Source organism: Staurois parvus, unplaced genomic scaffold (genome assembly GCF_062004578.1).
Source record: "Staurois parvus isolate SC_StPar_1 unplaced genomic scaffold, SC_StPar_1.0 ptg000657l, whole genome shotgun sequence".
Classification (NCBI taxonomy): domain Eukaryota; kingdom Metazoa; phylum Chordata; class Amphibia; order Anura; family Ranidae; genus Staurois; species Staurois parvus.
In genome coordinates, this window is record NW_028318453.1 from 4,208,770 (window position 1) to 4,227,328 (window position 18,559).

The 18,559-nt window shown below is 37.6% G+C and overlaps 1 protein-coding gene across 1 annotated transcript in view; it reads left to right on the forward strand.

Annotated features, from left to right (window-relative positions):
• Nucleotides 1-18,559, forward strand: part of ADGB (androglobin) — a 387,180-nt gene that overhangs the window by 101,504 nt on the left and 267,117 nt on the right. The window contains exons 4-5 of the mRNA XM_089694277.1: nucleotides 9,435-9,506; nucleotides 9,620-9,823. Coding sequence (XP_089550403.1) covers nucleotides 9,435-9,506; nucleotides 9,620-9,823 — 276 coding nt within the window. The remainder of the gene's footprint in view (nucleotides 1-9,434; nucleotides 9,507-9,619; nucleotides 9,824-18,559) is intronic.

Consider the following 18,559-nt stretch of genomic DNA (forward strand, 5'->3'; position numbering starts at 1 on the left):
TACTGTCCTTATCTCAATTTCAAGCCTAATATGGTATTCCGTCTACTATGCATTTCCATTATCTTCAGTTGTAACATGCTATTAAGGCCCAACAGTCCAGAATCATGTCACTGACACCAGTTTTTAATCTGATGCAGCACTCCCACTACCAAAGGTTTTAGTTCTAGAAGATATGCCATGCTATTAGCTAAATACCTAGAACATTTCCCTAAATCTGTGTTGGAAAGATGGGAGAAGGACATAGGTAAACTTTCAGGAGACCATTGGGAGAAAGCACTAGAGGCTGTACGCCTATGTTCTATGAATGTGTCCCATAGACTATCACAACTTTACATTTTGCTAAGAATGCATTGCACTCCTTTCAAATTACACTTTATGGACTTCCGCCCGGATCCCACATGTCCACAGTGCTGCAGGGATCGGGGAAATCTTATCCACCTTCTGTGGCAGGGACACAATTGTGACGACTATTAACAATGCTTTCCATGTAGACATACCTTTAGAGCCTAAGCCTTGTATCCTAGGTATCCTTGATGAGGTGGTACAACCTGTGTATGTCAGAGAGGCACCCACCAGAGCTCTATTCTATTATTCTATTCTAAATTTGAATTTCAGAAGACAGCTTTATTCTGTTGTATTCTATTCAAAATTCAAATTTCAGAAGATGGCTAATATATGTTTTCTGTTTTATTCTATTCGAATTTTAAAATTCAAATTTTGGAAGACAGCTATATTATTTCTATTTTATTCTGTTCTATTCAAAATTCAAATTTCAGAAGACAAATATATTCTTTCTAATATATTCTATTTGAAATTCATATTTCTGAAGACTGCTTTTTTTTATTTATATTCTATTCTATCTAATCTATGTTATTCTTTTTTTTTTCTACTTTATTCTCTTCTTTTCTATTCTATTCTTTTATTTTTTTATAATATTCTTTTCTATTCTCTTTTATTCTTTTGTATTATATTATATTATACTCCTTTCTATTCTATTATATTCTTTTCTTTTATTTTCCATTCTATATTATTCTGTTCTGTTCTATTCATTTTTTTATTTTCTATTCTATTTAATTCTGTTTTATTATATTCTTTTCTGTTCTGTTCCATTCTATTTAATTCTGTTTTATAAAGCAGCTTAAGCAGGAATCATCTACATCTTTACAGTTCATTTCAATATAATTTATTTTGTATTCGTTGAAATTCGGTACTATTGTGATTCAGAAATTCGTATACTTCCGAATCTCCAAATAATGAAAATTTTTTCTTCGATTTGTAGTGAAATGAATGGCACATGTCTAGTAGACAGTATTTGTTTATAATGGAGTTCAGTTTTAGGTCTAAGATAGAGTTTGCAAAGCATGATGCAGAACCTACTCTTATTTTTGGCATTTTTACATATTTGTATCTATCTCTTTCATTATGTGTGGTCTCTTGGCAGACCCCGATCTAGGGGTGTGCTGGCATGGGCTGTCCCCCCCGCCCCCAGATTTCAGTTGCTCCCCCTCAGGTCTCTTAGAGTACATCCATTAATCCATGAGGCAGGGGGGCAGTTGATGTGAGGGGGACCCTAATGGGGACATTTGATGTTAAAGGTCACTCTGATGGGGCAATTGATATAAGGGAGCACTCTGAAGGGAACAGTTGATGTATGGGGCACTCCGATGGGGACACCTGATGTAAGAGAACTGTCTGATGGGTGCACTCTGATGTAACGGATGACTGTGATGAGAGAACTCATGTAAGAGAAACACTGATGAGGACGTAAGGTGTGGCTTTGATAGGTACAGCTCATAAAAGGGGGGACACATTCTGCTTATTCATCCTAATCTAATGACAGCCTAATAAATACTAGCATTCCCTGTTCACTCCTGAATCTCTGCACTGCCTGTCAGACATTACTTCTGAGTTGTAACTCATGGTACAGAAGCACGCCGAGTGTACGGGAAATACTGGTTCCCATCATCTCTGCCACACTGTTGACATTGTGCTTCTGACTTTTTTTTTACTGCAACCCTAGATCCAGCCCTGTCTCTTGTTAGTACAAGCTATCCCTGAGTTGTTTATATTCCTGATGCCCCTTCCTTTTAGATTTGTAGCTCTCATGAGCAGGGCCCTCCTAATCCTCTTGTCTTGAATTGTATTATACCTGAACGGGCTCCATTTACATCGTAAAGCATTGTGCAAGCTGTTAACACTACTATATATAAATGTACAATAATGTCATAATATTAATGACTGTTGGGGCAATGATCAATAAGCATCAAGACAGGTAAAGGAAGCACAGGTCCACAGAACATATAAGATCCTTGCACTGCAGGTTCTGAGGTACAGCTTCCATCGGAGGAGACCATAAGAAGAACAATGAGCATTACAGTAGAGACATTACCATTCTGACTCAAAATCAGAGGCAGTAGTGAACACAATTTGTATTAGATGATCTCTCACTGCAGAGATTACAAGAGAAGCTGTGCCTAAGTACCGTCATGTCAGGAAACACAATGCTATTTTTCAGGAGGAATTTGAAGTGAAAGGTAGATATCTCAGGGAACTGAATAGATGTTTAGCTCTAATTATAGGGTATAGATCCAAAAATAATAGGTTAGAGAGGTTCTCTGTTAAATCAAATCTTCAGTTTTTTGTATGTATAGATGCTCTTTTGCAAAGTATTTTTCTGTTAAAATATTCAAGTATTCCTCAATACTTCCCCTGGCAAAGATGGTAAATTGTGGGAGGAACATGGTTTAGGCAGAAATGTTTTCCTGGGATACATGCCTATGTACTATACCTATATGGCTGGTCCAGGAATGGGACAAGATCTTACCAACTGGGTCACAAAAGCCAGTTGAAATCCCACACTAGTCCACCTAAGGCCAGGTTCACATATATGCAGGTTACAATCTGCTGCCGGGGAAAAAAAAAACCCTGACTGTTACCAAAAATGCAGCAGCTGAAAACTCATAAATGTGAACATGCCCCATAGGAAATCATGTTAAATGGACTGTAGTGTGTTTCTGCAAAACGCAAAAAGCACTAAGAAATGCATATGTGTGAACCAGGCCTAAGGGGAGACTTTTACTTTGTAATTCATGATCTTTGCTAAAGTGGAACTGCATATAGACTTTTTATTTTTTTAGAAACGTGGCTTGATACTAACTGGGGGAGCATTCTATGGAATCTATCCTTACTAGCTGTTGCAATAAGGGGTACATTATCTAATCTGAGCTCCCTCAGATCTATTTTTACTGACTGTTCAGATAAAGGCAAGTACTGTAGTGTGAGCTCCCTTAACTTTCAAAAGTACCATCTATAATGGCAGTATTAAACCCGTAACTACCAAAATTTGGAAACATAATTCTCCCCTGACGAATAACTATTTAAAAGGTGTTCAAAACATTCCCCAAGTAACCCTGAGGCTTCACCAGGGGTGCTTAATGTGAACAAAATAATAAAGTAACAAAAGTAAGTGAATATCTCATTTTCATTTGCCAAAATGGTCAAAAACTGTCCTTTGCCATGTGGCCATTTTGATATTTGCTTACTTTTGTTTATGCATTATTTTGTTACTTAGGGAATATTTTGAGCTCCAGTTAAGTTGTTACTCATTGAGGTGGAGCATTAAGTTTCCTAATTTTGGTAGTTAGCGGAACTCACTGTAGGTTTTTTTACTATTTCTGGAAAACACCACACTTCACGTGGAGACCCTTACACAAAGGGCCCTTTAGTCATTCTGGGAAGGTCCTTTTTGGGAAATATAGATGTAGCCCAAACTCTATATGAAGTGTGGGTTCTGATGATTTTGGATTCTACTTCCACAAATAGGTTCCCTGTTTACTACTGTTGCAGGTCTCCTGACAGGCTGGAGAGACTTGATGGCCCTTTTGGGCTGCAAATTCTAGTATTATCTTTATGGAGGACAGCTGACAGTTTGACCAGCACTATACACAAACTTCACAGTCGTGGTGCATCTCTGAATAAAAACTAATCGGCTTCCAGGTTTTTTTTTTGGCAAAGCGTAATTGAACAAACTGAAGTTAGAAGCTGGTTGTCTACCATGCACAGCTGCACCAGATGTTGTACTCTCCAGTTTTAGTAAATCAACCCCACTGTGTCTCCTGCTTCCTTCATTTTATGTTTTCCCAATTTGTTTGGCATTTTTTATTTGGTATGTATCCCTGAAATGGAACCGCAGTTGTTTTTGACAGATGAATTTCATGAAAACATGTTGAGACATTGTGCCATCTTACATGTATGGATTGACTATGGACTTGTCATTATATATGTCCCAGTTCAGAGGAAGCAGTATATCCACAAAACAGCTTAAACTTTAAACTCTATATAGGACATGCTTGATGTTTTTATATTCTTGTGTTCTTTATTCAAAGGCAATTTTATTGATGCATATATAATAAAAGTACACCTTTATTGAGAATTTTGTCTATTTGAAGCCTTGTATTTTTCTGGTAGCACAATTAAAGTCCTACTTTGTTTGAAACAGTTTCCTTTAAATTGAAGATAGAGCGATAGGGTAGAAGAGTATTGCCACTAACTTAATAATGTAAGCTAATGCACAAAAAATGGTCATGGGCCCCAGCAATCCCCTTCCCTAAAGCTCCTCTATCATACATAAGAGGTATACAATAACAAAAGGCTAGTGCTGGCTGTTAAATCAGTGCTTTTTTCTAGGTTATGCAATTTAGATGTACAAATTGTATTTTATTCAGCCTATGTAACCATAATTGTAAAATGAGAAATTAATTCACACTTTTGGGAGCTATATTATTACATAGTTAATCAACCTAAAGGGAAAATTCCAAATAATTAGATTTAATTAGTTTCATAAAATGTTCTTTGTCACAATGTTTGAGATTAAAGCCTAGTTTCCCTTGTTACCAAGGAGATATACATAGCCTAATACAGAATAATAAATTATTTTTAAGAAATTAGGATATTTGGAGAACTTTTTTTTATAGGAAAACCTTTTTTATAGGAAACATCTAAATGAAAAGGGTTTAGGAGGTATTCAACCCTATGCCTCCATTGCTGTGATATAGCGGGTTTAAAGTCCCACAAGTACTTTTCTCTTTACTTTGTTCTGCTTTTCTGCTTTGTAAATATCTCTATATGACTTTATTGGGAAATCTTTAGATTCATGGTTCATATAAATAGAGGTAAGTAAAATTCATTCATTGCCTCTTCTTCCTGCACTAAAATGCTTTGATGAATGTTAAACGTTTTAGAGGCCATACATGGCTTTCTGCTTTCAAAAGCAAAGAAGTCTTCGATAGTTTAATTTAAAATCATAATACAAGGGTGATTTTGCTGAAGTGAGTCATTACGTTAATAAATTTGTGAGTTTTTTTTCTTTCATTTTTTTTAAATGAATGTATGTTTTAAGATATGTTAGTTTAGGTATGCTGGCAATGATTGTTAAAAAATGTGACAATATGTATAGTGTATTTAGAGTTTGAGTTTGGTTCTTTTTCTTTAACTTAGATTAATACTCCCAAGTAGCCTCTCCCAGTTGTCTAAGCAGAATCTTATTTCATTTAATCAGGCTGAAATAGGGAGAGGTAAAGGTATTGTTCAAACCTTTGCAGCAGCCTGTGCATAGTTACATTGCTCTCTCTTGACACTCAACTGTTGTTCAACTGTTGGGAGGGGTAATAAATACCTAATAAATCTGGGTATTGGTGGTATGTGATTTTTTTAATGATTTCTCTGCACCAATATCTATTATATGGGTGCAGAGGCAGGGTCTTGATCACTGTGTTAGAGCCAAGTTGCAACTTTGAGCTTCTTCTCCTTTCCACAAGTAAATGGAACAGTGGAGGAGTGAAGACAAGGTAAGTAAAAGCTGCTGGAGCACTAATATGAATCTGTTGCTTTGCTCTGCAAGGGCAAAGCATAAGTTCACATTAAGCTGTCCACACAGTGTAATGTTTCAAATTGTTTGTGGGTTCTAAATTATTATTAAAAGTTGGATACTGTATGACACAGTAATTGGATATATTTGATTTTTTTTATTATACCCAAGCAGATAGTAAAGTTTGCTACATACTTCTTTCGATCTGCTTTTAGTGCACTTATCTTAGTCAGCTGTACCTCCTTCAGCACCCTTTTTTAAAAGGCTTGAAGCATCTACCCAGCGCACGAAAAAAAATATCTGTACAGTGTAAATCCCTCTCTAAGTCACCACCTATTGTACAGGCTTTCTTGAAAAAAGTAGTGCAACTTCTTTACAGTGCAAAGAAATAAACAGCCCTACACCCCACCTCAAATCTTACTCAGCCCTGATATACATTTATCAAAGCGCAATAAATAAATAAATATAAAACTTAAACAAATCTCATACAAAATACCATCAAAGTGCAACTTGCAAAATTATGAAGGAGCTAACGTAAAAATTAGTGTTTCAGATAAATATCCAATTCATGTAATATCTATAACAAAAAAAAAAACATATATATGTATATATTCTCAGGTATATAATAATGTCCACCAAAAAATCAGTTGTCCATGTGTCTTCTTAATGTTCACCACCCAAAAAAGTGCTCTTCCACCACCGTATGTATTAAATGAACTCACCAGAGCCCCAGGCTGGTAATGTTATAAACTGGCTAATAGCACATGAACTCTGGGAGCAATGATCTGCAGCTGTATCGATCCTTCTGCCTCTGCAGATCCTTGCTCCCAGAGTTCATATATAATAAATATACATTTTCCAGTAGAGTGAGGAAGGTTTAGAACCACTGTCAGGATTTGTTTGCTGTCTATGTCCCCATGTGGCAGATTGCGCCATGCTTCCTGTCAGATGATGGGTGTCAGAACAGTAAGAGAAGAGAAATCTCTTTGGGGATATAGATAGTATTTACAGTTTGGCAGTTCTAAATTTTGCTGTGCTACCCAAACCTAAAAGCGGTTTTGGCTGCAGTTTAGCTTTATTAAAGCAGACAGCAATATACACAATGCAGTAACAAATTGGAGCTAGACATTATTCATACTTCATTACTCTGACTATTTTAACCCGATGAAAGGTGAAATCTAGTCAGTTGCTATGGTGTCAGGACCTGTATCACTTGCCGGTTGCACTGTGCTTCCCAGAGTGGGAGGTTGTAGTTCTAGTGTCCACCAGCGGGTGTATCTTAGCAGCCAGCAGTTTCTAGTAATCAGTCTGCACGTGATGCTGGCTGCTGGGAGAGTATGTAATCCCTCCTCTACTATTATACTGCATGTCAGTGTTTTGCTTTGCTAATCAGATGCTGCTTGCTATTTATCCTGCTCCAGATCTTGAACCTGTACCCCGTACCCTGCTGCCTTATATTTGCTCAATTTGTTCCTGATCCCAGTCTTGCTCCCCCCCTTCCTTGCATGTCCAAAATTCCCTGTAAACTGCGTTCCTCATTTTGTATATGCAGTGCATTCAGAAAGTATTCACTTTTTTCAATGTTGTTATGCTTGATACTACATTTGTTTCAATTCCTTTTCAATTCCTTTTTTTCTCATTAATCTACACTCAGTACCCCATAATGACAAAGAGAATTTTAGAAATGTCAGGGAATTTATTAAAAAAGAAAAACTAAAATATCACATTGCAACAACACTTGAAATTTAGCTCAGGTGCCTCCCATTTCTCTTGATTATGGCGGAAATGTTTCTACACATTGATTGGAGTCCATTTGTGCTATATTAAATTGATTGGATATTATTTGGAAGGGCACACACCTCTCTATAAAGGGCCTTACAGCTGACAATGCATACTGTATCAGAGCAAAAGCCACAAGGTCAAAGGAACTTTCTGCAGAACGCAAAGACATGATTATTGCAAGGCAAGATCTGGACAAGGCTACAAAAAATTGTGCTGCACAGAAGGTTCCCAAGAGCACAGTGACCTCCATATTTCTCAAGTGGAAGAAGTTTAGCACAACCAGGACTCTTCCAAGAGCTGGTTGCCCAAGCAAACTGAGTGGAGGCGAAGGGCCTTAGCAGAATAGGTGACCAAGAACTGAGCACCAGAGATACTATGTGGCGATGGGACAAAATTCCAGATGGACAACTAATCACTGCAGCCCTCCACCGATCTGGGCTTTATGGCAGAGTGGCTAGACAGAAGACTTTCATGTGCAAAACATCTGCTTGGAGTTTGAAAAAACTTTTTTTTAGTTTATTGTTCACTTGCTGTGTTTCCTGTTTGCTGGTGTTTGGATTGATTTTGGCTGGTTTCGCTGTAAATAAATCTTACTTAACCACTTCCCTGAACGGCCGTTGTATAAAAATGCCGGACGGTGGCACTGCAGGGTCGGGTGGCCGTTTATAAACGGCCTCCCCGCACCCTGCTTGTATGCGCTCCCCGGGAAACACCGATCATCGGACGGGACCTCTGTACGAGGTCCTGATCATGTGATCACTGATTGGCCAATCAGTGATCACATGCAAAGTAGTAAGCAAGATGTCACTTCTGACATCATTGCTTACTACGTGTGAAATCTGTGAATGAACACAGAGGTCACATGGTGCAAAGCTATTCACAACAGCCTTGTACCAAGTGGCAAGCTGTGACCAATCACAGCTCACTCAGTAGTTCTCAATGGCTGCAAGAATGCAGACAGAGAGAAAGAGAAATGATTGCTTTTACATCCTATATGGGTTTAAATCAGTGTGAAAAAAAAATCTTAATCACCCCCCAAAAGTAGTACAGTGTCACCATGGTGACACTGTACTGCTAGGGTGACAGTATGTAAAAGAAAAAAAATAATAAAATAAATAATAATATTAAAAAAAAAATGTAAAAAAAATGTTTAAAAATTATAATTTTTGGTAATAAACTAATTTGACTTATTTTTTTTTTTACTAAAAAGATAACAGAATAAATTTTGGCCAAGATTTATGATGAAATATTATTAAACACTTTTTTTCAAAATTTCTGGACATTTTTATTTACATAGCAAAAAAAAAAAATCCCAGTGGTGAATAAATACCACCAAAATAAAGTTTTATCTGTCTCAAAAAAATGGTAAAAAATTCATATGGGTACAGTGTTGCATGACCACGCAATTGTCATTCAAAGTGTGATAGCGCTGAAAGCTGAAAATTGCCCTGGTCAGAAAGGGGGTAAAAGTGTCCGGAATGGAAGTGGTTAAAGCATACACAGTCTGGTCTCAGTTTCCTAGGTGTAGCCATGCAAATTTGGTCATCCCTGCTGCTGCCTCATAACACATGGGTTAGTACATGTACATTGTCGTTGTTGCATTGTCAGTTTAAAAAAAAATGTGAAGTTATTTCTTTTTCCTTCCCACATCTGTTAATTGAGAAATAATTCTATAATAATACATCACCTTCTACTTTGGCTCCAAATGATAAAATGTATTCATTATATAGCAAGCCAACCCTTATGACCAAGAGATCATTCCCTGTCTTTTACATTTTTCTTTTAGACTCCAGTAGTTGTGAAGGATGAAGCCTCCTGTGATTTAATGTCAGCAAATGAACATTTAATGGAGAGTGAGGTATGTCATGGTTTTTTTAAAAAAGCATATGTTTTACAACTTATTTTTTTTATTACTTTTTTTCATTTAAAAGAATGTATTTTCTTATTTATTTTCACTTCCTTTCTTGCCAGCTTATGAGATGGATAATTAGTGAGGTCAGCGCTGTCTGGAGAATTTATAATGAAAATCTGACAGATAATAAAGCTGCGTCAGCGGAACCACCAACACTGACATGGAAACCATGGGAACACATTTATGCCCTTTGCAAAGCTGTAAAAGGGCATATGCCACTCTACAACAACTATGGGAAATACATTGTGAAACTGTACTGGATGGTAAGCAGTTTTGTTTTTGTTTGTTTTTTTTTCATGAGTTTAGTAATATGAATCTAAAATGTATATGATTAAGTAACAGTTTTCTGTGTATTACTGTTGTTAGTAATAATTATTATAACTAGCTTAATATTAATTAAAGGTTTCTTCAGTCTGAACCACCTCTAGAGCAGATTACATCACCAGCCATACTCCGTAACAGGATTGCTGACAGCAGCTACTGTAAAAATGAGATTCCGCACGGGAAGTCTAGGCTTCCATAAAAATTATTGTTCACTATAGTTTATTGGAGTCATTATAAAAATACAAAAAGATCATTAAAATGCCTTTCTCATGACAAGACATGACATTTGTTTTGTTTATATTCTGCTGTCAAAGAGGAACCGCAAAGGCTGTCGGGACATGCAGTTCATTCATTTACAGAACTCTGTAAATCAGTGGTTCTCAACCTTCCTAATGCCGCGACCCCTTCATACAGTTCCTCATGTTGTGGTGACCCCCAACCATAAAATTATTTACTCTTTACACATTGGAAATGTGTTGTTCGATGGTCTTAGGTGACCCCTGTGAAAGGGTCGTTCGACCCCCAAAGGGGTCGCGACCCACAGGTTGAGAACCACTGCTGTAAATGAATGACGTGGCTGTGTGGGTGGAGCTCCGCACGGCCACGCTGTTTTCAAATCTGACAGCTTGTACAAGGAAATTCTCCCTGTACCTCTGTCACTCGTGGGTGGGCAGCGGGCGTTGGCTGCAGCATTGGGCACATGTTACATGTTCCACCCTAAAAATGGGTGGAACATGTAACATGTTCCCAAAGGTGAACTTATCCTTTAACAACCACAGCTATTTACAATCCATATCAAAGGAATTTGAAAATCACATCATCTGAATTAAACAAATGAACAAATGTATTAGTTATTTTTTCAATATAACTTTCTTGGGATTCATTTCTATTCGTTTCTATGTCTATTCAGAAATTTGGATGCATCCAAATCTCTGAAAATGAAATCTTTATCCGAAAAGCAAATCTAAATGAATTGAATTGCACATGTCTACACATCATTTGTAATACTGGTAAGACAATAGGCACAATTCACTAAAGCTTATCGCATGAGTAAAGTCAGTCACATGACCACATATCGCATGCGATACTGAAAATGTTAATTCACTATTGCTGGTATGCGGTATTTACCAAAATAGCAAGAACACTTGGTAAATACCACATAAAAAGACCTTGACGTCATATCACAAAAGGAAATAAATAATTAAATGCATGTGGTAATTAACCACCGGCCGTTGTATATAAACGGCCGGACGGTGGCAGTGCAGGGTCTGGTGGCCTTTATAAATGGCCTTCCAGCACCCTGCTTGTGCGCTCTCCCCGGGAGCACGCAGCACTGTGATCTGGTGCCCACTGTGTCCTCCGGACACAGTGGAACACCGATCGTCGGATGGGACCTCTGTGCGAGGTCCCGATCATGTGATCACATGCAGAGTAGTAAGCAAGATGTCACTTGTGATATCATTGCTTACTACGTGTGAAATCTGTGAATGATCACCATGTGACAAGCTGTGACCAATCACAGCTCACTCAGTAGTTCTCAATGGCTGCAATAATGCAGAGAGAAAGAGAAATGATTGCTTTTACAGCCTTTATGGGTGTAAAAGCAATCAGTGTAAAAAAAAAAAATCTTCATCACCCCCCACAAGTAGTACAGTGTCACCACTATACTGCTAGGGTGACAGTATGTAAAAAAAATAAATAAATAAAAAATAATATAAAAAAAAATAAAATAAAAATAAAATAAAAAAAAAATGTTTAAAAATTATAATTTTGGTTATAAACTAATTTGGTTATTTTTTTTTACTAAAAATATAAAGGAATAAATTATGGCCAAGATTTATGATGAAATACTATTTATTTGTAAAATTTTTTTAAAATTTTGGGGCTTTTTAATTTACATAGCAAAAAAAAATAAAAATCCCAGTGGTGAATAAATACCACCAAAATAAAGCTTTATCTGTCTCAAAAAAGTGTTTAAAAATTCATATGGGTACAGTGTTGCATGACCGCACAATTGTCATTCAAAGTGTGATAGAACTGAAAGCTGAAAATTGGCATGGACAGGGGGTAAAAGTGTCTGGACTGGAAGTGGTTAAGTAGCAGTCCAGGCATGTGGTATGTACTGGTATCTGTCAGTACTGTCATGGGTTGTTAAGGAATGGGTGGCCGCGGAGTCCCTGACAACCTATGAGTTATCCACTATCAGCGGGTTTCCCCACTGACAGCTGAATGTAAAAAAAAGAATTTCCAGCAATTAAAAAATAATTTAAAAAACGGCATAGTGTTCCCCCCTCTATCTATCAATAAATACCAGCGCAAACCCACATAATAAATTGCATTATCCAACCTATTAAACAAACTTAAAAACCGTGACACAAAACCACTTTTTGTGCTAGTAAAATAAAAAATATATATAAATAAATATATAAATAATTTTTAAATTCATAAGTCCAGTGACAAAAAAATCCCAAAAAATTAACAGTCCCGTGACAAAATAGGTCAAATTGTAATTAAATTGTAATTTTCATCGGATTCTTCCGTGCCTTTGATCCCTTCACCATCCACCAGTGCAAAAACCAACATTAACCACACTCACCAGATATTAGTGAGTCACACGCCTTTCAGGAATATTAAGGGCTCCTGGACCCCCTTTACTTTTTATGAGACCTCCAAATACTGCTTCCTCTTGTATATGGGTACCTCTTCTGGTTACTCCTCTCACCGAATCCCCCAAGGAAAATCAGGAAGAAGAAAAGACCATAGCGTGATACCGTAGTGGTTTCTCATCAAAATAATCTCTCCAGACCACTCACATTTTAGCGGGATATAACCCGCATTTTATTTGAAACAACAACGATTTCCTTTAAAAAACGATCCACTTTCCAAGTACAGCGACTTTTGCATAAAAGACCCCACAGCCTAGTATACAGCAGGATGGCAGACCTCAGATGCAGACTCATCCACTATGCTAAGATGGCCCCTTGGAACGCACCGCTCGGCGTGCGTTCCACTCACCGGAAATGACGTCAGACGCCGTAACAGGCAACCGGAAGTGCGTCAACGCGTTTCGCCCCACCCACAGGGCGTTATCAAGACGCTCTTTTCCACTTCCAAGCCGTTTATAAAGCAATGGGAGATCCCTCCCACTAATTAATCTGGACACAAACCTGTCCATCACCGCCATCCCTCTGTATACCCATGTGGGGTCCCCTTACAACAGAAACAGATGCATTTAAATTAGATGCATTTCAATTAAAAAACATAATTTTATAACCTTAAGTCTTCTACCCCAAACATAAAGGTAAAGACAGGGAATTACAATACATTAAATAAAAATCTATATGGCAATAAAATAAAAATAAAAATAAAGATAAAAATAAATAAAAATAAAAATAAAACTAAAAAATAAAAATAATAATAATAAAATTAAAATAAAATTAAGAAAAATAAAAATAAATATAAAAATAAAAATAGAAATAAAAAAATAAAAATAAATAATAAAAATAAAAATAAAATAAAAATAAATAATTATAAATAAAATAAAATAAAATAAAAATAAATTAAATAAAAAAGAAAGTAAAAATAAATTAGATAAAAAACAAATAAAGATAAATTCCAAAATTATATAAAAAAAAAATATATATAATATGTAAACATTATATATAATATAAAAATACAAAAACACCTAATCATGAAAACGCACTTCGGACATTAACTATATATTACCAATTGGACAAAAAGCAATTTATATCAATATCTGCATTCAACCCATTAGGATACAATGTACCCATTTGATAAATCCACTGCGTTTCATTTTGAGAAACATTTATTACCATATTTCCTCCTCTCCAAGGGGCTTCTACTCTATCTATCCCACAAAATTTCAACGATGCCGGATCTCTATTATGATGCTTTCTAAAATGATATGATAAACTATGATGTTTGAATCCCTTCTTTATATTTCTAATATGTTCTCCCAATCTGGTGGCAAGTTTTCTCATTGTTCTCCCTATATACTGGAGTTTGCAAGAGCACTCCAGCAGATAGGTGACATGCGTACTGTCACATGATATAAACTTATTGATCTTATGGGATGCTCCATTATAACAGGATTGAAAATCCTTGTAATGCTTTTTCCTGTCCCCTTTCAGGGATCTACAAGCCAAACATCTCCCACACTTGAAAAAACTTCTTGGAGCAGTCTGAGGTGTTATTGCAAAGGTTTAGGGAGAAAGGCTATGGAGAAGAAAATTTGGCTGTTTCATTGGAACAGGTTAGAAAGATTAGTAGAGATGAACTCTTAAAGAAAAAAGAAAATAAAAAGAAGTTGGGAGATGTGGCTTTCATTACAGGATATTCTAAGCATTATAAATTGGTTGAAAACATCATTAAAAAATATTGGTCAATTCTAATGAGGGACGAAACTCTTAGGAAAGTGCTACCTAGTAAACCCTTGTTTATATATAGAAAACCACCAACTTTAAGATCTCGACTTGTAAAAAATGTTCCAGATGTACCTAAGAAAATGGTTACTTTTTTAGATAGGGTTGGTTTTTTCAAGTGTGGGAGATGTTTGGCTTGTAGATCCCTGAAAGGGGACAGGAAAAAGCATTACAAGGATTTTCAATCCTTTATTTGTTTTTTATCTAATTTATTTTTACTTTCTTTTTTATTTAATTTATTTTTATTTTATTTTATTTATAATTATTTATTTTTATTTTATTTTTATTTTTATTATTTATTTTTATTTTTTTATTTCTATTTTTATTTTTATATTTATTTTTATTTTTATTTTTCTTAATTTTATTTTAATTTTATTATTATTATTTTTATTTTTTATTTTTATTTATTTTTATCTTTATTTTTATTTTTTATTTTTATTTATTTTTATCTTTATTTTTTTTTTTATTTTATTGCCATATAGATTTTTATTTAATGTATTGTAATTCCCTGTCTTTACCTTTATGTTTGGGGTAGAAGACTTAAGGTTATAAAATTATGTTTTTTAATTGGAATGCATCTAATTTAAATGCATCTGTTTCTGTTGTAAGGGGACCCCACATGGGTATACAGAGGGATGGCGGTGATGGACAGGTTTGTGTCCAGGTTTGTGTCCAGATTAATTAGTGGGAGGGATCTCCCATTGCTTTATAAACGGCTTGGAAGTGGAAAAGAGCGTCTTGATAACGCCCTGTGGGTGGGGCGAAACGCGTTGACGCACTTCCGGTTGCCTGTTATGGCGTCTGACGTCATTTCCGGTGAGTGGAACGCACGCCGAGCGGTGCGTTCCAAGGGGCCATCTTAGCATAGTGGATGAGTCTGCATCTGAGGTCTGCCATCCTGCTGTATACTAGGCTGTGGGGTCTTTTATGCAAAAGTCGCTTTACTTGGAAAGTGGATCGTTTTTTAAAGGAAATCGTTGTTGTTTCAAATAAAATGCGGGTTATATCCCGCTAAAATGTGAGTGGTCTGGAGAGATTATTTTGATGAGAAACCACTACGGTATCTTTTCTTCTTCCTGATTTTCCTTGGGGGATTCGGTGAGAGGAGTAACCAGAAGAGGTACCCATATACAAGAGGAAGCAGTATTTGGAGGTCTCATAAAAAGTAAAGGGGGTCCAGGAGCCCTTAATATTCCTGAAAGGCGTGTGACTCACTAATATCTGGTGAGTGTGGTTAATGTTGGTTTTTGCACTGGTGGATGGTGAAGGGATCAAAGGCACGGAAGAATCCGATGAAAATTACAATTTAATTACAATTTGACCTATTTTGTCACGGGACTGTTAATTTTTTGGGATTTTTTTGTCACTGGACTTATGAATTTAAAACTTATTTATATATTTATTTATATATATTTTTTATTTTACTAGCACAAAAAGTGGTTTTGTGTCACGGTTTTTAAGTTTGTTTAATAGGTTGGGTAATGCAATTTATTATGTGGGTTTGCGCTGGTATTTATTGATATAAGTTTTTTTGGTTTTTGCACCTGTGTACAGCAGCATCTCACGGGGAATTGTGTGTTTAATAGGAGAGTCCTGGGCGCTGAGGTTTTTTCTTTTTTACCCCCTCTATCTATACCAAGCCCTTTGGGTCTGGTATGGATTTTGAGGGGAACCCCCATGCCAAACTTGGATCCCCCCAAAATTCATACTAGACCCTTATCTGAGCATGAAGCCTGGCAGGTCAGGAAAGGGGGGGACGAGCGAGTACCCCCCCTCCTGAACCATACCAGGCCACATGCCCTCAACATGCCCTCCCCCCAAAGCACCGTGTCCCCATGTTTATGGGGACAATGGCCTCTTCCCCACAACCATGGTCGGTGGTTGTCGGGGTCTGTGGGTGATGAGCTTATCGGAATCTGGAAGCCCCCTTTAGCAAGGGAGCCCCCAGATGCCGGCCCTCCCCCCATGTGAAGGAGTATGCGGTACACAGTACCGCTACCCATTCACAAAAGAAAAACTGTAGTTTGAAAAAAGACTTTGACAAGTTCGTTATTAAAAGAAGATAAAAAAATGTCCCCCGAAGTTGATCCAATGTCAACCACGATGCCCGCCGCCGACCCGAAAAAAGAAAAAAGAAGGCTCCACTCCCGACACTGGCTCCTGCCATCAGGAGCGGAGCCTTTTTTTTTTTCCTTTTTTCCAGGTTGGTGGCAGCGGACATCATGATTGATGTTGGATCTACTTCAGGGGACATTTTTTTAACTTATACCCCCTTCCTGCCCAGGCCAATTTCCAGCTTTCAGCGCTGTCACACTTTGAATGACAATTGAGCGGTCATGCAACATTGTACCCATATGAAATTTTTATCATTTTTTTGAGACAGAGCTTTCTTTTAGTGGTATTTTATCACCTCTGGGATTTTTATTTTTTCTTAAACAAACCAAAAACCACTGAAAATTTTGAAAAAAAAAATGTTTTTTCTTAGTTTTTGTTATACAGTTTTGTAAATAAGTGATTTTTCTCCTTCACTGATGTGCACTAATGAGGTTGCAGTGATGGGCACTGATAGGCTGCACTGATGGACACTGATATGTGGCACTGATAGGTTGTACTGATGGGCATTGACAGGCATCACTGATGGGCACTGAAAGGCAGCACTGATAAATGACACTGATATATGGCACTGATAGGGGGCACTGATAGGCAGCACTGACTGGTACTGGTAGGTGGCACTGAGTGGCACTGTTAGGCAGCATTGACTGGCACTGATAGGCGGCATTTATGCGCACTGATAGGCGACACTGACTGGCACTGATAGGTGGCACTGATTGGCAGCACTGATAGGTGGCACTGATTGGCATTGGTAGGTGGCACTGATGGGTGACATTGAAAGGCAGCTCAGATGGGCACTGATATGTGACATTGATGTGCACTGGTATGCACTGATATGTGGCATTGATGTGGCACTGATGGGCACTGGCACATGGCACTGATGAGCACTGACTGCTGGCACTGATGGACACTGACAGGTGGCACTTCTGGGGCCACACTGATCATCAGGGCACACTGATCATCAGTGCCCTGATGATCAGTGTACATGTCCTCTCCTCACCTCTCAAGCTGTCAGCGTGACAGCTCAAGAGGAGAGAAATGCCGATAACCGGCATTTCCGTGTTTACATGTGATCAGCTGTGATTGGACACAGCTGATCACATGACCAAGCCGACATCTTCGGCTCTTTCCGTGATCCTCTGTGTCCGAGGGACACAGTGCACCGGCGCTCGCCGCGCTGCGCGCTCCCTGAGCCGCGCATGCGTGATGAGAATGGAAGGACATCATATGACGTCCTATCAGAACGAGAGAACCACCTTGCGCCCGTCATTGTACTATATGGCGGGCGGAAGGTGGTTAATAAATGCCTTGTCAAAGACTGTCTCCTGTCTTTTTTTTTTTACACTTTTGTTTGTGAATGGGTAATGGTACCATGTACCCCATACTCATTCACATAGGGAGTGCTGGGATCTGGGGGCTCCCAGCCACAGTTGTGGGGAAGAGGCCCTTGTCCCCATCAACATGGGGAGAAGGTGCCATGACGGTGCCCCCCTGCCCCACAGCATCCCTGCCCATGTTGAGGGCATGTGGACTGGTATGGTTCAAGGGAGGGAGGGGCACTTGCTCATCCTCCCCCTTTTCCTGACCTTTCGGACTGCATGCTCGGATAATGATCTAATATGTTTTTTTTTTGGGGGGGGACCCCACGCCATTTTTTTTTTAATTTTGCCATAAGGTTTTTAGTAGCGTTTTTTTGTGAATTCAAACTTAAAAAAAAAAATGCTATACGGTATCCTACCATATACTTGATGCGGTAACATACCGCTTAGTGAATTATGCCCACTGACACTGGGGCAAGGCACTAAGAGATATTGTGAAGAATCTTCATGTCTTGTCATTAGAATTGCACTTTATGACGTGTTTTTTGTAATGACTCTTATAAACAATGATGAGCAATAATTTTTAAAGGGATTTTATTTTTCTTTTGGGCAATGCCTTCAAAATCTATGATTGTTCTTTTCTGTATTCTCTTTTATGGAATGTATGCTCCAGTTTTATATTTGTTTGTTACATTGTTTGTTTTGTATGTTTGTTTGTTATATTTGGTGGTTGTATTGGGTTTATAGAAGTTATGGGGCAAGTCTTATTTTTGGAGTTTATAAATTAGTTATACTGAAGACT